We start from the raw sequence: 23,918 nt of genomic DNA, 5'->3' as shown, positions 1-23,918 counted from the left end.
TAGAACATGAAGACTCAATTGGTCAAGGTTAGGGTAATATCCCTACGTTTGGTGGGGGGGTTGTGTAGGAGAGTAGGGTCTGCTTCCTATGGTTACCCCCACTTTTTGCTGTGATTCTCTGGTTTTTCAACTTTAGTCTGGCTGTGGCCCTGCTAATCAGGCCCACAGCCTAGCTGTTCTCTCTCTAAATTGATACCATGTACTTTAGGTACATACCAGATTGGTAACTGGGTCAGCTTGTGAGCTCCTGTATAGTGTACCCTAGGTACCCAGGGCATAGGTACACCCTAGGCCTACAAGGGGCTGCAGCATGTATTGTGCCATTCCTGGTTTTCCTTCCAAACTGACACCACAGGTCTGTTCACACAGCCTGGGTAAGGTGGTGTAATCACCCCTTACTTGGATATAGTATATCTATATCTACCTTATATATAGACACATAGGGCCCGATTCACAGAATGAACTTAAGACTAAATCCTAAACTTACTACTATTTGGTATTCCCAGAAAGCACTTACTACTTTCGGTATTCGCAGAGTGAACTTACTACTTTCGGGATTCACAGAATGAACTTACTACTTTCGGTATTCACAGAATAGATTTAAGACTACTAACTTTACGTCCGAATTTCCGGCCCGAAGGCGGAGCTTCCGGCTTGGGGGTGGAGCTTGTGGCCCAGAGGCGGAGATTCCGGCCAGAGGCGGAGCTTGCGGCTTAGAGGCGGATCTTCCAGCTCGGAGGTGGGGATTTAGCCATGGCTGAAATCTCCACCTCTGGGCCGCAAGCTCCACCTCCGTGCCGGAAGCTCCGCCTCTGGGCCGCAAGCTCCGCCCCCAAGCCAGAAACTCCGCCTCCGGGCCGGAATTTCCGGCCCGAGTGCGGACGTAAAATTAGTAGTCTTAAATCCATTCTGTGAATACCGAAAGTAGTAAGTTCATTCTGTGAATCCCGAAAGTAGTAAGTTCACTCTGTGAATCCTGAAAGTAGTAAGTGCATTCTGTGAATACCAAATAGTAGTAAGTTTAGGATTTAGTCTTAAGTTTATTCTGTGAATCGGGCCCCCAGTAACCTATAAGCCACTCCTATGGCAGGCCTTAACAATCCTGGAGGCAGAGTGCTTGGTTTGTGTGAGAGGGTGCCCTAGGATGAGCTGAGCCCCTCTGCAGCTTTCGGAACCATCTCCTTATAGCTGTTCTATGATATAGCCATACCATATACTCTTAAGTGTATTATAATCCTCGCGGTTATTGCTAACTTTGGTTTGGCTTCATCAAAACATGTAGTGTAAGGTGTCAAACACTTTGGAATACTACCCCCTGCCAGTCCTGGTGGCGGGGTTGCAATCCACCCTTCTAGAGGGAGAAGACATGTAGTTACTGGTAAACCCGGTTAAAGTTAAACAGAGCCCCAGCATCACAAAATGGATGCTGCTGCCACAGACATGAGTCTGACCTCCTGCTGCTGGCCGAAAATCCTCCAGGGGAGGCCTGGACAATAGGTTTCCTGTCCAGGGAGGTGCTGGCATCTCCCCAGACAGGCTTTAGTGTATTTAGGGTAGGGAGGGCTGCATTCAGTGAATGTTTTCCAGACACTGCCTGGGGCACAAAAGGTGCTCCATGCATAGCCCGGTTCAAACCAGTTGCTGGGGCACTCAGCCCCAGCTCTGGCGCAAAACTGGACAAAGGGAAAGGGGTGTAACCACCCCCTTCCCTGGTCCACCCATAGGAGGGACCTTTCAGGTAGTCCAACCCCTAAACTTGAAGACTCCATCTTGAATCTACCTTGTTTTTCTGATTGCTCCAGGTTTGCTCCAGCTTTTCTACAAAGGAGAAGTGCCACAAACCTTGCTGGTCTGCACCAAAGCCAATCTCGACATCTTGCATGGATTGCATTTGCCAAGGCTTGTTGGGTCCAATCCGGATACCAACACCGCATTCAACCAGATCCTCTGTGGGATAGCTAAAATCTAACTCTGGGTCATCATTGAGACCTCCTGGGCCTCGTGGCTGAAGAGACAAGCTTCACCTTTTCACCTGAAATCACCCGACATTGGCTGGCAGCTTTCCATCGCCATCCTGGCAAGTGACCCAGACTCTGTCCCTTCTGCTCCCATGGGTCTTGACTCTCGAAGTATCCTACTCTAAAGGGGTTTCATCGTAGTCCATCCGGAATTGTCCTTAAATTGTAAATGTGTAACTTGTTTTTTTCCCATAGAAAGTCTCTGGTAACTCGCGGCTGTGTTTAGACAATGCACGTGTCTCCCGTGGGCCTCCTACTTCCTAACCCTTGGTTGTTCCTAGAAGCCCCAGTGATTCCCTAGGCCCTAGGCCTACTTTCTATCTCAGATGTGGTTCTTATACCACTATTTTAGTATATGGTTTGTGAGGCCCCTAGGGCAAAACGTATAATATGCAATTTATTGTATGCTAATTAAGTAACTTGTATTGTACTTTTACCTCTGACCTCATAAAGAGTGCAGAGGGGTTGTGTTTAGACTAAATACATATATATATGATATATACCTTGTGTGGTGTCCTTTTATTTGGTACTCAAGGGATTATAATTGGTAAAACAACTTGCTTAATGAGCTCTCTGAAGTCTTAGCCTGATGACTGGTTGTCCATGCTACCACTAGGATAGCTTTCTATGAGGTTGACTTTACAACCACCATCAATAAGGGTCGATTAGACTGGTGTAAGGTGCCCACTTGAACTAGTGGACATCATATGCCAGGCTAACTTCTCACAAATAGGTTTGCCTAGCACATAAATATTACCCAACTGGTTATTATAGTTGCTCATGTGCAATTTTTTTACACTGTATGTCATTGTCTACTTATAAAGAAAAGAGTTGGATATGAATACAGTAACTGATCGTAGAAAGGGTTGCTGTTTTCATTATTGGTGTCTGGTATTGGTTTCCAAACTAGCGTTACACTTTTATTTGTTATTAATTTTGATAGTGTGTGACTACAGGGCAATGTCCCCACTCTATCCCAAGGTCCAGACAGCAAACAATGAAACTTGAGGAAGGACAAAATGGACGGTACAATATTTTGCTTGTGTATCCCTAACATTATACTTTGTACTTTTAATTAAACTTAAGCATGTTTCTTCTTTTCTATCTTACACATTTACCAACTATAAAGTATCGAATTACCACTGAGTGTAGTGCCTGGAGAAGGGTTGTAGAAAAAAGAGCACAGAGTATTTACTAAAAAAATTCTTTTGATTTGCATGAAATATGGTATTATGTAATAATAAAATGTTTGGCTAAGGAGGTAGACAAATATTACTTTGATTTTTGTTACATGTTTTCAGGTATGCCACACGATGTGTGTCTACACAACTGTCAAAAAAAGGAAAGTATGGCCATAGACACATTAATATAGAGTGAATCACTAGGCTGAAGTGTCAACTTATTAGAAAAGGATCTCTAGAGGGCGTGGCTTGGCGCCTGACGGTGATGGTGGCGCCGGGGTGATGGCTCCGCAACGGTTCCACAGGACACTCCGCTTCTAGTTCGACTTTTCCTGTGTGGTCGATATGCTGACCCACCGGAGCGATTCAAGATATTGCCGCGAGGTCCCAGAATCTTCTCCTTGAATTCATGACGGAGAATTTGGACAAAGTGAGTTGCTCCGTTTCGGCGGATAGCGTGGCCGCCATTTTGCGATGCTTGGTGCGCATTCCTCCGTTCGTTGAAGCCCGGAGCCCTTGATGTGGTGTAGCCCGCTTCCTGAAACATTTTTGCTTCTTTCGAAATAAGATTTTTATTCTGACCAAATCCAAAAAGCCAACAACTCTAGTAGACGACTGTACCAAATCACCAAATCACTGTCAGGCAACACCCCGGATCTCACTCCCCCCCCGTCGCAGGCTTTATGTGATTCTTTAGCCTCCTTTTTCTTCACTAAAGTTGATGATATCTATCAGGCCTTCTCGGCAATATCACCCCCTAGGAAAGTTAATTCCTCCATTCTACCTCCAGCTAACACGTTCCCCAGCTTTCAACCAGTTACAACTGACCATATAAGAACCATAGTGTCTACAATCAAATCAGGATCGGCCCTGGACCCTTGTCCATTTTCAGTGCTCCCGCCGGTAATGGACTCCATTATTCCATTACTTACCCAAGTCTGTAACTCCACTCTGCTCTCAGGCACATATCCAGACCCCCTAAAAAAACCCTACTAAAACCCCTGCTAAAAAAACCCTCCCTTGATAAAAACGAGCTAAAAAACTACCGGCCCATTGCGAGTCTCCTGTTTGTGGCTAAAGTAATCGAAAAAGCCATGAACACTCAGATTTCTGAATACATCGAAAAACATCATCTCTTGGATGACACGCAATTTGGGTTTCGGAAATACCATGGGACAGAGACAGCCTTGATCAAGGCTGCCGATGATATCAGGGTAATCAGGGATCAGGGGGGGACAGCTATCCTGGTAATGTTGTATTTATCAGCGGCCTTCGACACGGTCGACCATACCATCCTGGTCGACCGTGTCGAGGGATTCAGTATCTGTCACTCTGCTAGAGACCTACTTGCCTCCTTCCTAGCCAGAAGAACACAGGCTGTCACCCTAGGACCCTTTCAATCGGCACAACTCTCATCACCATGTGGAGTTCCTCAAGGCTCATCAGTTAGTCCGACACTATTTAACATTTATGTGTCGGACCTTGCTAATACCATCAAAACACACGGGATGAGCCTAACCTCCTATGCCGACGATACCCAGTTGGTATTAGCTATTAAAGGTGACGGAGATCAAGTGGCAGAAAAATTCAAAAAGGGACTGTTAGATATAGGAGAATGGATGGCCACCAATTGTCTGAAATTAAACTCAGAAAAAACTGAGGTGGTCATCTTTGGTCCTCTTCTCCCAGCCTGGCCATCAAGCTGGTGGCCAGAAGCTTTTGGCACCCCTCCAAGTCCGACCACCAAAGTTAGGAATTTGGGAATCATCTTCGACGAAGGTCTAAACTTCATGGACCATGCAAACAAAACAATATCCACAGCACATTTAAAGCTGAAGATGATCAGAAAAATCTGTCCCTTCCTCCCGGAGTCAGCTATCAAAACATTGGTTAGTTCCCTAGTGCTATCAACTCTGGATTACTGTAATGGTCTTTTCCTTAACGCACAATCCAGAGTTATAACTAAACTACAAACTATTCAGTACGCAGCAGCACGTCTGCTCTCTGGCAAAACAAAATATGAACCAATATCAAAAAGCATAAAGGAATACCACTGGCTCACTATTCGCAATAGAATTCATTTCAAGTCCTTATGCATTGTATACACAGCGCTCAAAAACCAAGGACCACACTTTCTGAAAGAGCAGCTGCAACTGTACAAACCAAGCAGACTGTTACGTTCAGCCACCCTCAACCAATTGGTTATTCCTCGCACCAAGACGGTGTCTTGGGGAGATCGACGTTTTTTGGTAGCAGCCCCGAAGCTTTGGAACACTCTACCACTAAACATCAGGCAGAGCCCCTCCCTCCTTCACTTCCGCAAACTCCTGAAAACATGGCTGTTTGATCAGTGATTCATCTTCCTCCCACTCTCTTCCTCACAAGTAACTGTTTTCTATCAGCGCCATGACGCCTGAGGGTATTTGCTGCGCTTTAGAAATGTCAAAAATAAATAAATAAATAAAAAAAATTTGACATGAACTTTCTTAACCACGTCATTTTCTGACCTCCGCAAGCCTCTTCTACCTCCTGACAGGTTCAATTGGCTCCACCTCATAGAGGCTCTTCACCGCCATTTTGAGCACGGTAAGTTCTCTCGTTTTTCATTTGGATGTGGCGCCTGGGGCTTTCTGTAAATTAAACGCCGTTTACTGCATGCTACATAGCGACTGGCATTGCTCTCAATCCTGCTGGCGATTAGGTGATTTACAACTGTCTTCTTCATCATGATGTGATGCCTCAGCTTTTTCGTCGATTTTGGACGAGTTTTAGCTGCATTTCAATGTACTGATCGCTGCTGCTGTTACTTTCATGACTTTCTCCTTTCCTGGGCATGTTCAACAGGCGTAATTCAGTCCTCCTGCGCTCCATTTGGTTTCCAGTGTAATGTGCATACTCAATCTATGTTTTACATTGTTTTTCACCCTGAGGCTTATTACATCTAATTCTACATGCTTGCCTTAATGTACATGCTCATCCCTGCCTCTGCTAGGTCCAGGTCTGTTGTATGAACCTTACTCTGTGCATTCTAGCTCTGCATTATCAGCTGCCTGGCCTTTGTGAGTGGTTGGTACTTCTACTAATTGACTTTATTTGAGGATACCCCCTACCTTTACTTCACGCTACCAACAATTTTTTTCCCGCACCTGCTGAGATCTTCTAAGTGACACTATTTATTGTTTTGAACATTTGGCATATCCTATGTGACTGTTGCATCCTCCTTCTCATTTGTGGGAAGGCTTAAGTCCATGTCAACCTTGCCTCATACAACCAAGGCTTCTTTTGTGAAGAATTCCAGGGTCTTCTCAGCCTTCTCCAAACTTGAGGATTCCCTTGTTTCATCTGGCTCTGACACAGCAATGGAACCGTCTCAACTGACTACCGGGGAAACTAATGTCAAGAGACCAAAAAAGACCCTCCTTCACCACCCAAACCTTCTTCCATGGAACTCCTGCTGGAGGAGATCAGATCTTTTTGCCCTTTTCTGGAGGAAATTAGGACTTTGCGTCCCTTCATGGAGGAAACCAACGTCAAGCTTCAAGCGCTTACTGAGAACTGGTCACAGATTGATTCAAGGGTTTCCACGGTTGAACACTCTGTTACGTCTCTCCAAGAAACCTGTTCTACAGTAACTCATCTGTCTTCCCAAGTGTCCACTCTTCAGAAACAGGTGGAGGAGTTGGAAAATAGGAACAGGCGAAATAATCTCTGCATTTACTGCTTGGCGGAGGGCCTTGAGGGTTCAGACTCCCTTGCCTTTTTCAAATCTTTTTTGCCTAAATTGCTCCGACTGCCAGAGGGTAAGAATCTCAATATTCAGCGTGCTCATCGGCTGGGCCGCCCCCCCTCATCAGCTTCCCTTTCACAACGACCAAGAGGCGTCATCCTTTACTTCCTGGAGTACACTGATCTTCTTAAGGTTCTGGCAGCTGCTAAATCTTCCCCCAAATTAACATGGTCTGGATCCACTTTATTTTTTGCCTAGGATTATGCGAAAGTCACTGCGAATCGCCGGAAGGCCTTCCTGAGTATGAGAGAAGATCTTTGTTCGATGGGTGCCAGATACGGCTTATATCATCCCTGTCTGTTTAAAGTCACCTACAACAATAGAACCACCACTTATGAGGATCAAGTACGTCTGCAGAGCTTTATCAACGCTCATAAGACCTTTACCATGGACACCTCTGGACCTCCTTCCTCAGCCGCTGGGTTGAGCTGTACTCCTACCTGTTTTCATAATGTTTTTTCATTTTGTTCCCTCTTCATTTATAGGGGCTTTTATTAACTTCAGTGTTACTTGTTTCAGCTTTATTGATGTTCATTGTTGTTTTTGTCTCAGGTTTGACTTGTGTCTATAGTTCACTTCCCTGTTCTCCTTTTCTACCCACACAGGAAGTCTTTCCTCATTTGAAGTTGTCTCCCTGGTTCCTCGTCGAGCTGACCCTGGATGTGTTGCCTTGCCAATGTGGTCCCAACACCCCCTCCCCCGGTTCCTTCTCATTCTTTCCTTTGTAGGTATGCTGCTCTTCTACCTTCTCCCTATGTTCCTTGTTTTGACTTGCTTTTTTTCCCTTTTATTTTGTCTTTCCTGTTTTTGATTATCTACCTCTGTTCTTTCCAATCTAGTGTTTTGCCTTCTCCTCTTTATTCTTCTCTCCCTCTCCTTTCCTTTTCTTACTTTCTACTTGACATTTTCTCTTCTTTTTTTCTCTTCTCTAATTTTGATGAGCATTTCATTCCTTTATTCCCATTACTTTTTCATGAGCTTTTTTCTCCAATTTTGTTACGTTGTTAATTATGTTTTACTTTTTATGACATGTCTTGGAATTTAATCTCATGGAATGTTAAGGGTATTAATTCTCCAATCAAACGTCAGCGTATTCTGTCCCATTTAGCCAGGTTGAACGTTGATGTAGCTTTCCTACAGGAAACTCACCTCTCTGATACTGAATCTGCAAAACTTAAAAGAGGATAGGTGGGTGAGGTTTTTTACTCGCAAGGTGATGGTAAGCGTAATGGTGTCGCAATTTTGTGTCGCAAATCGCTTCCCCTCACGATTATTTCTCAGGAATCGGATGTTAACGGCAGATGGACATTTGTCAAGTTATCTCTCAGGGGTGTTCCAGTCTCTTTTCTCAATGTCTATGCTCCAACTGGAGGCAAACCTCTCTTCTGGGCCGAGCTATCCCAACATATTACCTGATTCATGGATGATCACTTTATCCTTGCTGGCGATTGCAATCATCCTTTGGATCCCTTTGTGGACAGGAATTCCACTGCCCATTACATCCCTAACAAATCCCACAAGCTCTTTACCCAAACCATTTCCCAACATAAGCACATTGACGCATGGCGTCTTTGCAATCCGACATTAAAGGAGTTCACTTTTTACTCTCCCTTACACCATTCCCAGTCTCGTATTGACTATATTTTTGTTTCCCATCAAATCGCCCAGACCCTCAATACTGCTGAAATTGGTCCGATTTTACTCTCGGATCATGCTCTGGTTTTGATTGGAATAGATATACTCCCTAAATCTGCTGGCCCTAAGAGATGGCGCTTCAACAATTCTCTCCTCTTAGATCCCAAGTTCACTTCTTCTTTTTTGGCTTTCTCTGGTGAATTTTTCATACTTAACGATACTCCCTCTCTCCCAACTCACACTATTTGGGACGCATTTAAAGCTGCAGCGCCAGACTTCATTATTACTTTTGTGGCAAAGAAACGTAAAGCTGCTTGCAAATTTACTGGGACTCTCCTTAGTGACATTAAGAGTCTGGAGCATGCCTATTTTACCTCGCATTCGCAGGACAGTCTGACTGCTCTTGTGGCTGCTAAGATGAAGGTTAATCAAAAATCCACAGAAGATGCCTCTTTGTATTTGTTAAAGTCTAGTGCCAAGTTCTACGGGGGTAGAAACAAAGCTGGGAAACGTCTTGCCAATTACCTAAAGGTTAAGCATGATAAGCTGAACATCAAATCCATTTACGATGCTAATTCTGTTCTCCAGTACAAAGATGCTGATATTCTCACTGAGTTTTCCCTTTTTTACAAGTCCTTGTACTCCTCTAAAACCCAACCCTCTCTCCACTCCCTCACACATTTTTTCTCCACCATCCAGAAACCCGAACACTTTCCTCTTGATTTGACTCATTTTGAATCTGATATTTCTCAAAAGGAATTACTTACTGCACTTCAACATCTTAAATTGAACAAAGCCCCTGGGCCAGATGGTTTTACTGTGGAGTTTTACCTTCATTTCTCCAAGTTTCTTATTCCAAAACTACACTCTCTCCTATGCTCATTCACTGCCCTTGGTAATTTCTCTGGGTCCTTTTCCGATGCCCACATTTGCCTGATACCCAAAGATGGAAAAAATGCCAAATACTGCAAGAATTACAGACCCATATCCCTGGTGAATATCGATTACAAGATATTTGCCAAGTCTCTAGCTGCTCGACTTGACCTTTTACTTCCTGACCTCCTAGGTGAGGAACAGTCCGGTTTCGTTAAAGGTTGTTATGTAACTGACAACACCAGACTACTGTTTAATATTTTATCCAAGTCCTCACGTTTCCAGCACCCACTTGTAGTGATTGCCTTGGATGCCAAAAAGGCGTTTGATAGGGTTGAGTGGCCTTACCTTTTCCATATATTTTTTTTTTTTACAATTTGTTTTTATTGTGATGAAAAAGCATACATCGGAGTAAACCATAGCTTAAATCAGCCTCGGTTCGAAGACCTGGATAGAACTCAGAAAAACACAGCCATTCAGCCCACATCCCGGGGGCCGGGCGGCATTATGGTAATGAATTAACGGACTCCGCATTCATGGCGACGTGACATGTAGGCTGTAGCAGCAGCAAGGTGAAAGTGCTTCATCACATTTTAACATTTTTACCGAGTGAAAACTTCAGTGTAATATAATAACATCAAAACAGTCCCCCCGTAAACTTGGCATTAGTAGGAAAACACGTGTATACAGTCCGGTAATCTCAACAGGGCCCACTCAGGCACAGGCATCTAAATCATAAACAAAAGCTTTTGGGAAACAGAGCAAATCTCAATGACTACAGGTATTATACGTGCGTTGCTAGCAGGGCACTACTCCAGGACAGTCCCCCCATCCCCGCTCCCACCACCCTCTCCCTCGGACTCCGATTCCTCTGGGGTAAACAGTTCAGCACTGGTGGTGTCCGAGTCACTACCGGAGGCCCCCACAGCACATATCACCCTCCACGCCAGCAGGTCCTCCTGCAGCCTCTCATCCTTACGCGTGTGCTGCATGTGTGTTTCCTCAGCTAATGACCATTCCCTGTCATCTCTAAGCCACAGAGACATCTCAGGGGCCCTACATCCCATCCAGGTGATACCCACCCTTCCTCTTGCTAACACCAGGAGCAGCTGCAACATCTTATAGGATAAGTTTCTCTTTTTGGGCTTGGGGACCAAGGCTAACAAACAGTGAAGAGGGGTCAAGGCGATCCGGAGACCCGTTATGTTCCGAATGCGCTCCACCACCAACCTCCAGACGTCATCGACCAGCAGGCACTCCCAGGCCAGATGTAGAAATCCCACCCCCTCCAGTCCACACTTAGGACAGTTGTCCCGTCTGTCGTCAGAGATACAGCGTAAGGAGACCGGGGTCATATAGGTGCGATGAACAAAATTAAAATGAATGAGCTTGAACCTCGCATTACACGACACCTTATGGGTCAGAGCACCGATTCGTTTGCGCTGTCCAGGCTCCAGGGCAATACTGAGGTCCGCCTCCCAGGCAGCCCAGGATGGAGAGACTGGTGGGTCTGAGTCCTGCCGCATGGCCGAATTCAACAATGTGATCAACCGTCGTCCTCTACCACAAGATAGAAGGATGTTGAGGGTGTGGGACATCGGAGGCGCCTCTGGGAACTGTGGCCTGGTTGCCCTCGCCATCTCCTGGAGTCCCCTATAGTGGAGGTATTGCCCTTCAGTCAGTCCGAAGGCCTCCGCAGCCCGTTCAAAGGACACAAAGGAGTCGTCCGGATAAAGGTCCACTTAGGCCTCGCAAACCTTTTCCATACTTTCGATTGGTTTGGCTTCGGTCCCAAATTCATTTCCCTGGTTTCTCTCCTATATTCCAGCCCACGAGCGGCGGTTTGTGCAAATGGTCAGGTTTCCTCTTTCTTTGATCTCGGTAGGGGTGTTCGCCAGGGATGCCCCCTTTCCCCTTTTCTCTTCAATTTAGCGTTGGAACCCTTTCTCTCCACACTTCGCCAAAATCCTAACATTCATGGTTTTCAAACTGAGGACTCTCATATTAAACTTGCTGCCTATGCAGACGACATTCTACTCTTTCTTTCCAATCCCATGGATTCAATTCCAGCTTTCTTGGAGGAAGTACGGAGTTACTCATTAATTTCGGGTTATAAACTTAACAACAATAAATGCCAGATCCTACCCCTCACGAAGTTAACTTTTAAACCTGACTTTAGTGCTTCCAATTTCACCTGGAGTCCCTCGCATATTAAGTATTTGGGCCTACACATAACTCTTTCCATCTCCGATACTGTCTCCCTTTGCCTTAATAAATGTTTTCAAAAAGTATCAGATTTAGCGACTAGATGGCACCCTCTTTATTTATCTTGGTGGGGTCGCCTTGACACCATTAAAATGATGCTGTCTCCCCTAATCCTTTATACCATTTCTAACATTCCTGTGCCCATTCCCTCCAAATTCTTTAAAAAAATCAACACAGTCTTGTCTTCCTTTTTGTGGAACAACAAAAAACCTAGGATGTCCCTTGTTAGACTGATTCGCCCCGCTTTTGAAGGCGGAGTAAATTTTCCAGACTTCCCAGCCTACCAGAAAGCCTTTTTATTGCGCCAAGCTTCCTTATGGTTGCAGGATCCCACCCCTCCATGTCCCCTATGGGCTAAGGTTGAGCGCCTTTTCCTCTCTCCCTTCTCTTTCGGTGAATACCTCTCTTTTTCCTGTAGGCCTCCTTCACTCTCCACTCCCATTCATAAATATACCACTAAACTCCTTCTCTCCTCTAAACCCCCCCCTCCCGTTACTATTGCTGATTTCCTGTCTTCCATCATTAGGCATAACATACATCTCCTAATTCATCACAGAACCTTTTATTGGAAGTCCTGGAGGCATAGGGGGTTAGTTTGGATTTCGCAATTATTTTCAGGCTCCACCTTTATGTTATTCTCGACTCTTTGCTCCTCTTTTGATTTACCTTCATCTTTTGCTCCTAAATATCTTTTACTTAAAACAGCAGAGATGACTACGTATACCCGGCTCCTGCAGGCACAGGCGCCTTCCTCTTCTCCCTCACCTATTGCACGACTTCATTCACTCCTACGCACTACTCCCAAAGCTTCCACTCTCTACAAGCATCTTCATGCCCATGAGTCTGTTTGGGCCAAGTCCAAGGTAGAGGAGCAGTAGGAGCATGACCTCGACACTTCTTGGCCTATATCCATATGGGACAAGATATGGACTAAGCTTCGTAAGTCGCCTAGAGCGGCGTCCCTAACACAGTCTTTATTCTTCATTTATAATAGGCTGCTCCTCACGCCCTTTACCCTTAATAAGAGGTTTTCCACTACTCCAGATGTTTGCTGGTCTTGCTCCTCCTCAAATGCCACCCTTTTCCACATGTTGTTTCTTTGTAAACCTGTACATGATTTTTGGATACAAGTTTGGGCTCAAATTAATGTAATTTTTAATACTCGCATCATCTTCTCCCCTGCTCACATTTTCTTGGGAAGCCTTTCGCCTTGTTGGGCAGATGTTGATCTTGATGCTCGTATTGTGGACCTATTGTTGGCTGTTGCATTCCAACAAATTACTATTAATTGGAAGGCTTCATCCAACATTTCCTTCAAGGCATGGTGGTATAATGTTTGCCATAATCATAGGCTGGATACTACTTTTGTTTTCCCTATTCACATGGCTGCGAAGCGTGCAGAATTATGGCTCCCTGTTACATTGTATCTAGATAATTGTGCTCTCCGTTCATTTTGTCCACAGCCAACCCAACAAGAAATTCCTAAACCGCCCTGAATACCCTTTGCATTTCCTTTTTCTCCTCATCATCATTTGATATTTACATATTTCTACTTGATTGCATGTATTACCGTTGTATTACCCTTGTTATACTTATTACCCATGATTTGCTCATTTCATTGAATTTATTGTATCACTTTTCCTGATTGCCTTTGTTTTCCCCTCTTCTTCTTTTTGTTATCCCTCAATTTCTCATGTACTGCTATCTGCATTTTTGACTAATAAAGTCTTTTTGAACTTAAAAAGAAAAGGATCTCTATCCTGAGGAAGGCCTTCGACCCTTATGAACTAATTTGATCCTATCTTGATGATGGTAATGCCCTGTTGGCCGTTGGCCTGGATCCTCATTGAACACAGCTGAAGAGAGATCAACATATCATGGCCCACCTTAATGAAGGGCCTAATAAAGATGATAGAATTACTTTAAAACTCCGGGAACTCCACTGGATTCCACTTCTAGCATGATCTACAAGGCAGTCAACACTAACCACACCATACCTAGATATCTAGATAGGGAACTCCAGAAGAATAGGCATAGCATGTAACAGTGGCATAACTAGACTGGAAATGTGAAAATGCAAAAAGAAAAAGGTGACACACAAAGTCCTCTTCTAAAGTGAAGCAATGGAATGGATCTATATGCCATTTCAAATCTGGCAGGACTGATTCCATCGTCACTTTTAGAAAGAGAAGAAGATTAATCTTTTCTGGCAACACCATGTCGTCATATAAACCTCTGCACCACTGAACTCTCCGAATGGCATCTCCCACAACCACTCACATATCTTTCCACTCCCCACCAACATCCTCTTTTCCCCTCTATGTGCCCTACCACATGCTCCTCTACCTGCCCTAATGGAAATTGCCTGCACTCCCCAAACAAATGCCTCCTCTCTCCTGTCCATTCTGTGCCCACCATTCAGCGTGCACTGTACATATCTCTCCTGTATAAACACCCAATTGCTTTGTAGCTAGAATTAAGCTTCATAAGTCTCATTGGTACATACATACATACATATATACATACACAAATTGAAGGCGCGTACAATACATTTAGTCGTGGACCCTTCATGGCTGTATACCAGGAAAGTGGAAGTGATGGGATTCTTCAGCAGAGCAGTTTAATAAAAGCCAGCAAGAGGGTCCCCACATGGACCAACAACGTTGGCCCCATGGTTTTCCTTCAATTAATGGAACTTTATTGCAAATTAATAGCCAGATTTCTTTAAAAGACTTTCCCTGCAAGGCATCTAGTAAAAACAGTGTGTGCTTTGTGTGGGAAATTGAATGCAGTCGACCCCTCGACTGACAAAAGTGAGGATTTGATAGACCCTGCCCTACAGGTTTTTTTTGGTCAATATTATACACCATCATCACACAGTACTTAATGCATACAAGCTATTTTCTCTCAGTAGCATGATTGGGGTGAGAACATCTTAGATGGTGATGATGATGATGGCAATAATTTAGATGTGTAGAGCGCACTGCTACCCCAGGTGCATTAGAGCTCTATCACCGTAGAATAACGTAAATAAAGTAAGTAGTGCTGTAATGTGGAAAAGAGGAAGGTTTGCAAGTGGGTTAAAAAGGTTAAGATGATTGAGATTACACAAAAAGAAAAGAGGAGACAGTTGCAGCATTTAAGGCAAAAAATAAAAGGTCCGGCCACCCATGACAGCTTTATGATTCTTGCGGCCGGTAGCAACATATGTAAAGAGGAACATTAGGTTTACCTTGGTTGATAAGGAACCAGGGGCCATATTATCAAGCCTGGGCGATAAAATTTTGCTGTTTTATCGGCAGGAAACTGCCGGTAAAGTGGCGATAATGGGCTTGATAATATGCTCTATGGAATTCAAATCGAAGCTCATGTTAGATGGGAAGGACATCTAACATGAGCTTCGATTGGAATTCCGTAGAGCATATTATCAAGCCCATTATCGCCACTTTAGCAGCAGTTTCCTGCCGATAAAACGGCGATAATTTTAAAACCGGTCCTTAATAATATGCCCCCAGCTTCGGTAAGAGTTACTTAAGGTCGAGGCATTGAATAGCTTTGTGAAGAAATTTACGGGCATATGCATCAACATTCGGTAATACACGTCGGTAATAGCGAAAAATAACGAATCGCTATTAAGGACATGCAAACCGCGATGCATCAAACAAATCTGCAAAATTTACCGATTCGGTAAAAATCGCTAATAAATAGCGAAAGTACACCCGCATGAGTAGCAAATACCGAGTTAGCTAATACCGATTCGGTATTAGTGAATCCGGTATTAGCGAATTCGGTAATAGCGAAAACGGGCAATGTACGCGACGCTCCGGATGCGGCACGATGACATCACAACCAGGAAGTAGGACAGCCACGCTGCATTCTGCGTTCGGAGTTGCACGGAGGAGGAGGCAGAGCACAGGAGCTGAGGACCAAGAGTGAACCTGTAGCGAGCAGGAAAAGGCAGTGTGGAGAAGATGGAGAAGGAGGCCCCCCAGCAGGGAAAGGACACACACCGAAAGCGCAAGAGGAAGTTCTCTGATAAGGAGCTGGAAATCCTCATCGAGTGTGTCACCAGCAACAATGACAGGCTGTTTGGCAAATTGTCCCTGAAGGTGCCAGAGGCTGAAAAGCGCAAGATGTGGGTGCGCATCAAGGACAAGGTAAATGCCTGCGGAGTCACCCACCGCAGCATCGACGACCTAAAAAAACGGTGGTATGACCTAAGGAAGAGGGCCAAGGAGAAGATTGCGCAGAGGGTCAAGGATGCTGATGGCACAGGAGGGGGCACATCCAACGTGCCGCCAAACACTGTCCTGGAGGATCTAGTGGAGTCCACCATAGAACGGGAAGCTGTTGTGGGGGTCACACGTCTGGACACCTCTGGTGCTGCGGAAGGAGGACAAGGTAAGAAGCATGGCAGCGTTACAATGCAGCGTGTAGTAAGTCCCTGCCCAAACCCCCATGCCAGACCCAGTGCCCATGTAGTGTTGCCCTAAACACATACCCTCACCAAACTGTTGCACCATGGGAGTTGTAGTACATACATGAATGGGTGCATGCCAGAGCACGGAGATTAATACTGCAGCTAAAGGCCAATTGTCAGACATAAAATGTAATTTATTGTGAGATGCCACTGCTATGTCAACACAATAGACCATGATAATAACTATGCACTGTTTCACACACAGATGCATCCCCCTACGATTCAGACGACAGTGCCCGCCTCGTCATCTCAGAGACGCCAGTGTTGTCTGAAGCCGAGTGCTCACATAGAGCTGAAGACATGTCCTCCCCTTCACCACCACGGCGGTCGACACCTCCACCATCCCTGCAGTCCAAGGCACCACCACCACCACCAGCCACAATCTTGCCGTCCAAGACACCACCAGCCACAACCATGCCGTCCAAGACACCACCACCACCAACCTCGCAGGCCAAGACAACACCACCACCAACACAACCACCACCAGTGCGGGCCACTCCGCAGAGCCGCAGAGCTGTAGTTCCCTCCCTGCCCCTGATGGAATCTGATCACAGTTCAGCACCCCCAAATGTTCCACGCCAGGCTGTCGTGACTCCAACCAGCCAAACATCATCACAACAGCGCATCAGGCAGAGGGCTGTGAACCCGGCTCGTGGTGCTGCAAGACCAGTCGATCTGTCCGGAGGGTACGGAGTTGTGGAGGCCCGGATGCTGCGTGTCCAGCGCCTGCAGGGGAGACACATGGGTGCCATGAAACTCTCCATGACCAAGCTATGCAACAAACTTAGCAAGATGACAGACGCTATGCGTGAGCACACCACTGCCGTAGCTGCCGGCAACAATGACATAAAGCTGTGCCTGCAAGAACTCACACGTGCCGTGGTGGCAGGCCAACAGAGTGAGCGGCGTCGCCACAGGCAGATCATGCTTGCAGTGACTACAACCAACAAGGCCATCGAAAAGCTCTGCAACACCACGGCTGTGCTGTCCCGCAGGTCCGTGTCCCTGCAAGTGGACCTAGGTCATTACTGTGGGGATGTGGCAAAGGCCCTTGAGAGGGTGACCACCGCAGTGGAGCAAATGCAGCCTGGGTCAGCCAGTGTCAGCATGCTGGGGGCGGAAGAGGGGAGTGAGGCAGCCTCCAGTGTCAGCAGCGTCTCCCTATCAGACACCAGCGGGAGGAGGCGCAGTGGCCGCAATGCAACTGCCACAGACTCCCATCGAGTAGAAGTCGAGGAGTCACAGGACAAGAGACTGGGGGTACGCGGCAAACGCAAGTGAACATGTGACTGAGTTACACTGTCCTTGGTGACGTAACCATGGCCAGACCAAAGTGCCGCACGCATCACCCGTACTGAGGACGTGCTATTTGATTTTGACTTTTACTGCAGCAGCAGCATGTTTTAGTTTTGTTTGTCTGCACCACTCAGGTGTCCATGCCCATTAAACCCTTGCAAATGGAGCCCTGTTGTCAAGTCTCTCTGTTACCTGTCTCAGAAATGATTCCGTGTGATGTATGTCCGCCTCCGTTGCCCTTCAGCTGTGTTGGGCACATGCGCCTGTCGGTGTTGGGGGGGTGGTTGCTGTGCACGCAGTTCATCCTCTCCGTCCACCTCTATGGGTATCCCCCTGCGTGTGGCGATGTTGTGCAGGATGGCACAGACAGCAATGATCTGGCAGCAGGTCACTGGGTCGTACTGCAAGGCACCTCCAGTCTTGTGCAGTATACGGAAGCGGCTCTTGAGGATGCCGAATGTACGCTCAACCACATTCCTTGTGCTGATGTGTGCTCTGTTGTAGCGCTGCTCTTGTGGTGTTGCTGGGTTCAGGTAGGGAGTGAGTAGATATTCACGCAATGCGTATGCGCTGTCACCTGCAGGATGGGGAGAGAATGGACATCAGCATGATTGTACATATACATGTGGGGATGGAGTGGGTGGAGAGTACGAAGATGCATCAATATGTACCTAGTAGGTGTCCCTCTCCAAATTCACCGTTGATCAGGCGCCTGTGGAGGCCACAGTGACGGAATATATAGGCGTCGTGTGTGCTCCCGGGGAATTGGGCAACAAGGTCCGTAATTATGTACTTGGCATTGCACACCACCTGCACATTTAGAGAGTGATAGGACTTCCGGTTGCGGTAAATGTATTCGGTGGTTGATGGAGGACAGATGGGGACATGAGTGCAGTCAACACACCCTATGACATGGGGGAATTGTGCCACCTGGTAGAATTCCCGTTTGGTGCGGGTCAGCTGCTGGGGGGTTGTGGGGAAGGTGATGTGGCGATTAATTAATGTCAGCATGGCCTCTAGGAACCGGTGGAAGAAGCGTGATAAAGCGCTTTGCGACACGCCTCCAGTCTCAGCTATTACCCCCTGGAAGCTTCCAGACGCAAGCAGGTGCAGGCAGCATAGGACCTGCACATGGGCTGGTATGGCGTGGGTCCTACGGGTCTCGTGCTGCAGTAATGGGACCAGGTCTGCTATTAGGCGCATTATCATGGCACGGTTCAGTCTATACTTGTCGTAGACCTGTTCCTCGGTCTGCCCCAGCAAGGTGATGCGCACCCTGAAGATCCTGTCCTGGATCATCCTCCTGCGCTGGCCCTGGGCGTTGATCCTCCTCCTCCTAGCAAGCACGTACAGGGCAGCCATTTTGGAAGACATGTGGGGTTTCCCAGGCCTTTTTGAGGGGTTGCTGATTGTGTGCACCTGCAGTAGGGGGTTGGAAATTTTTTTCTGTCCTTCCGTTTAATTTACCTCCTGGTTGTGATTCCCCTTATTTTGCTCAGGCTAAATAGCGATTTTGGGGTTTTTCGGTATTAGCGAGTTTTCATGCATACCATTGCGATTCGTTATTACCGATTCGGTATTTCCGATGGCCGCTTTGGGGGTCGGTAATTCCGATTGTCTGTTTAGCGATTCGGTATTTTACCGCGGGGGGTTATTAGCGATTTTTCATTTTTTTCCGATTAATTGTTTGATGCATAGCATTTTCTGGATTTGCGTTCGCTATCGGCCTGTTTTACCGATTCGCTGTTTTACCAGGAGGTATTTTCGTTGATGCATCTGCCAGTTAGTCTTAAACACACATCATAGGCAGCCATGGCATTTTCTAGCTGATGTGAAAATGCCAACATACATTCCTTTAGTGACTGCATGGAAATAATTCATATTGTATCGTGACCATCAACAAAAAGAACAATTGATTGACATTGCGAAGGATCCTGTCCAACATTCACCCCAGTACAGAGATCTGGGCCGAAATCCATCGTTTTTTTGCTCCCCATGCCGTTCCCTTCCAGACCCAGCCATATGCAAATCAGTCTTGACCCTGTTCCCTCATGGGACCAGTCCAGCCTAACTGCCAGGCCAGGTCCTCCCTGAACTGGAAAAGAACATCTTTACCCCAGATCTCTTGACATGGGGTGAATGTTTGGTTTGCTGTGTATTCCATCCATTATCTGCGTGTCTTTTGCTTTCTCGCCCATCTTGACCACCAGCTACTCAATTTATTGATAACTGCTGTAATTGTAAAACGTCTGTACACGCTGGAAAGATTGCTTGATGATTTAGGCGACTGTAAATATCTTGTTGTATAACTTAGTCACAGCTTTAAATCCTGCCATTGTCAACTTGGCTGTTGAAGTTTGTCCTATTGAAGGGGGCATAGTATCTTCAATTAATAAAGAGTCTTGATGCACAAGGCCACATGCTATACAATTATGAGGACACATCAAAATATGAAAGGAGACAACTATTCTTTGGTGGACAATATGTCTTCTTTCTTCCAGGAATATTTTTGCAACTACTATTCGCACTGGGATGCTCCCTTTTTATAGACAAGATCTGGAATTAATTTAGAACACTTTGGTAATATGTGTACTAAATGAGCTATGGTGGAGATATTTTCCATATCAATAGTTTTGCATTTATATTGACATTAACATGAAACACGCAAATGTACTGTTTGTGCATTATTTACTTTAGATTGGCTATAACTAATAAAGGCTGTATTTTAAAAACGGATAACGTTTGACTGACATCTTGCTTCGGATAATTTCGATGTGCCCTTGATTTGCTGTTCTCGTGTGAAATGTGATCTTTTGTGTGATTCTTGTAGAATACGCTAACGAGCTGTTACAATGCACCTGCAGATTACAGCTTGCTCCAATACATTTCATTATGTTCTAATATATATTATATTACATATATTATTTTGTATAATATATTATGTTGTATACGTTTGAAGGACATTTAGAGAGGTCTCATGGTGCAGTAGCTTCAGAAAATAATGAGCGTAGTTATCTTTGTGTACTTTAACCTGATTGGTGCATTATGTGGGAGCCATGTGTATCAAATTTTAGAAGTGTGTGATTTAAACTAGTGAAATGTAGATGATAATTTAGAACCTTTTTCACCAGGCCTACTAGTAGAACATTTTCCCTCCTTGGCAAAGTAGGGTTCTCTATGGGAGAACTGATTTTGCTTAACTGTGCTTTCGAGGCAATTTAGTAATAGTTGTCTTTGGGTTATGACTTTTTGGATTGCTTTGAAATATTTTGATTCAATCATTCATGTATTGGTCATTGATTTGAAACTAATTTGAGTTTATAACTTTGTTAGTATTCCTTATAGTTTGAAACCTAACCACTCACTCTCTGTCTTCCTAGTGGAGGCTAATGTGCTTCACCATATTGAAATGCATTCCTTTTGATGCCTAGCCTCAGTTGGAAATAAAGATTCAACAGAGAACGATTAATGGGCCACGAATCTGCACCTGTTTTTGCACTGGTAAAGCACTCAAACAGCTATCCACCAGTATAAGCCTAAAGACTGAAAATATTTTTTAAATAGAGTGGCAAACTTCCAAGCTAAAATTTATTGTATTTTTGCAAGCCATCGGGTATAGGGTTTATTGCGAATGTAGAAAAGAAAGGTATATTTGAGCAGAAAAAAAAGAGGCTGCTGCATGCTCTAAATTGTTTTGACTGGAGGCAGGAATCAGAAAATATACGGTTTTATAATGTTTTGGCCTCATCTGTCAAGATCAGTAGCAACGTTGGCTATCCATAAGAACTCTCTGTAAGAAAACATCATTGGACCTCACTACAATTTTCCCATATTTTGGTGCGAGCTTCCCGGGGACCAGAATTAGAGGTTCGGGCTGGCATCCCCACACGAAAATGCATGGTCTGCAAACTAAACTCCACAGAATGGGGGATGGCATGCAGATCCAGGAACACCGGGACCAATACTCAATGCTTCTCGTATTCCAAGGAATATAAGAGGCCCAAATCTGCATTCATCACCACCTAGTTGGAGCTGGTGGTAAACTGATGAGGCGCCTATTTGAAGGCTGTGGTACACGTGGCTCTGGGAAGGCGGACGGAGAGAGGATAGAGTAGGTGAGGGGAGAGTGGAGGAAGAGTTTGCTGTTCACCACATCATGAAGGAGAAGGCCAGCTGCAGTTGCCGCAGTCCCTGCAGAACAGTCTTCGGCTCTGGGTCATGTGTACGGGCACAAAGTTTTGGGGCTAGGAGACACTAGGAAATTTGAAATGGCCATGAGTGGTGTCTACCTAGGGTTATCGCTCTAGCCAGAAGTGGTATTTACCTAAGGTTATCGCTCCTGCCAGTAGTGGTGCCTACCTAGGGTTATCGCTCCAGCCGGAGTGATATCTATCTAGGGTTATCGCTCCAGCCAGGAGTGGTATCTACCTAGGGTTTTCGCTCTAGCCAGGAGTGGTATTTACCTAGGGTTATTGCTCCAGCAAGGAGTGGTATCTACCTAGGGTTATTGCTCCAGCCAGGAGTGGTATCTACCTAGGCTTGCTCCTCTAGCCAGGAGTGGTATCTACCTAGGCTTACTGCTCTAGCCAGGAGTGGTATCCACCTACGCTTACTGCTCTATCCAGGAGTGGAATCTACCTAGGCTTACTGCTCTAGCCCTAGCCTGGAGTGGTATCTACCTAGGCTTACTGCTCTAGCCCTAGCCAGGGGTGGTATCTACCTAGGCTTACTGCTCTAGCCCTAGCCAGGGGTGGTATCTACCTAGGCTTACTGCTCTAGCCCTAGCCAGGAGAGATATCTACCTAGGCTTACTGCTCTAGCCCTAGCCAGGAGTGATATCTACCTAGGCTTATAGCTCTAGCCCTAGCCAGGGGTGGTATCTACATAGGCTTACTGCTCTAGCCAAGAGTGGTATCGACCTAGGGTTAATGCTCTTGCAACTCATAATGAGAGTTGTTATTAGCTTTTGTGAGTTGGGGAGAGTTAGCAGGTGTAGCATATCTATTAATCTCATTTTATAGGCCAAAAGTTAGGTGCAACACATTTGCTTTCATTTAACAAAAATCCCATACTGTGCAATCCTGTACTTATGAACTCTTAACCAAAGAAGAGAAAAGAGTGGTATGAAAAAGAAATAACATCAAGGAAGTCATAAACCGTCAATTTCTCTTTTTTTCAGGTGATTTAATGCAAACTGTAAAGACGTTTATTCCAGTAGCACAGAAAAAGATGATGTAGCGTTCTATGGCCTAGCTCAGGGATAGGGCCTACCCCTAGGTACTATTCAACTCTGCAAACCAAGGATGAGCAAATTGCACAACTGGTTTGACAATATGGATGTAACTTGCAATGTGATCTTTGTACTACTAGTAGGCAGCACAGCAAATTTACCATTCGTAAAGTGTTGCAAAAAGACTCGTCTAAAGAATGTTTGTTTTTCAAAAGAAGCCTGTTTTGCATTAATCAAAAAAATGTTTTCTGTTTGGAGCACATCATGATCATGCAAGTACTTAATGCAACGCTAGCTTGTTTAAATGACGAGAAATTAAATAGCCCCCGACATACAGTTGGCTGTGGATTGTTACCTGAGTTTCATCCCAGCCAGTCAGAAACATGTGATAGCTCAGGAAATGGGTGCTGCCTCTTTCCGCCATTTGTGATTCCAGAGACAGCAGCAGATCAATAAACCACTCAAAGTAGCATGTATCCCGACAAATCCAGTAAAAATAGACCTATTGAAAAAAGGAGAATGTAATTTAGTTAGATATTCTGCTAAGACCCATATTCTACACAAACGAAAGGATATGCTCATCTTAGTGCAAGGCCTTTCTTTTTGTTTCAATCACAGTGAATCTCATCATGGCAATCCGGCAATATCTCTTTTACCAGAATTTGTATCCAGACTACTGCCTTCCACTTTAACTTCTCTCACTAGTTTTGGTCCAGTCTTGGAAAAGTTGGAATCTCCCCTCCCCACGTATTGGATGGGGAGCAGTGGCAGCTGGTGATCACTGAAAGTGGGCACGATAGGGTTTGAGTGTCGGCTCATTCGCTATGGCCGAGGAGTGTCACTCTCCCTACCAACAGCCTCAAAACGGTAATAAAACAGGTATATTCATTCTTGCGAGATGAGATCAGGCTGGTTTCCATGGAAGCTGCAAAACTGCTTTGGAGGTCCGCTGTGGCGCACGTATACGGGTGGGGAGACAAAAATGGTAAGCTTCTTCATCGACCCAGCGATCTGCAGCGGCGATAGCTCAGTGCTTCTCCACCTACTATACAGCCCTCTACGCCGCGCAGTCTCCGTGGAAGTCGCTCCCTGACTTGATCCACCACGAGCAAATTTCCCTTCCATGCCTTAGTGAGACTGAGGCCGAGGTGCT

At 45.5% G+C, this 23,918-nt stretch overlaps 1 protein-coding gene across 1 annotated transcript in view; it reads right to left on the bottom strand.

Annotated features, from left to right (window-relative positions):
* Positions 1-23,918, bottom strand: part of NOX3 (NADPH oxidase 3) — a 478,144-nt gene that overhangs the window by 75,491 nt on the left and 378,735 nt on the right. Inside the window, exon 10 of the mRNA XM_086926861.1 lies at positions 23,121-23,267. Within this exon, the coding sequence (XP_086782987.1) occupies positions 23,121-23,267 (147 nt within the window). The remainder of the gene's footprint in view (positions 1-23,120; positions 23,268-23,918) is intronic.

The sequence above is a fragment of the Lissotriton vulgaris genome, chromosome 6 (assembly GCF_964263255.1).
Source record: "Lissotriton vulgaris chromosome 6, aLisVul1.2, whole genome shotgun sequence".
In the NCBI taxonomy this organism is placed as follows: domain Eukaryota; kingdom Metazoa; phylum Chordata; class Amphibia; order Caudata; family Salamandridae; genus Lissotriton; species Lissotriton vulgaris.
The sequence above is the reverse complement of the archived record's forward strand: the minus strand, read 5'-3'. Positions and strand labels throughout refer to the sequence as shown.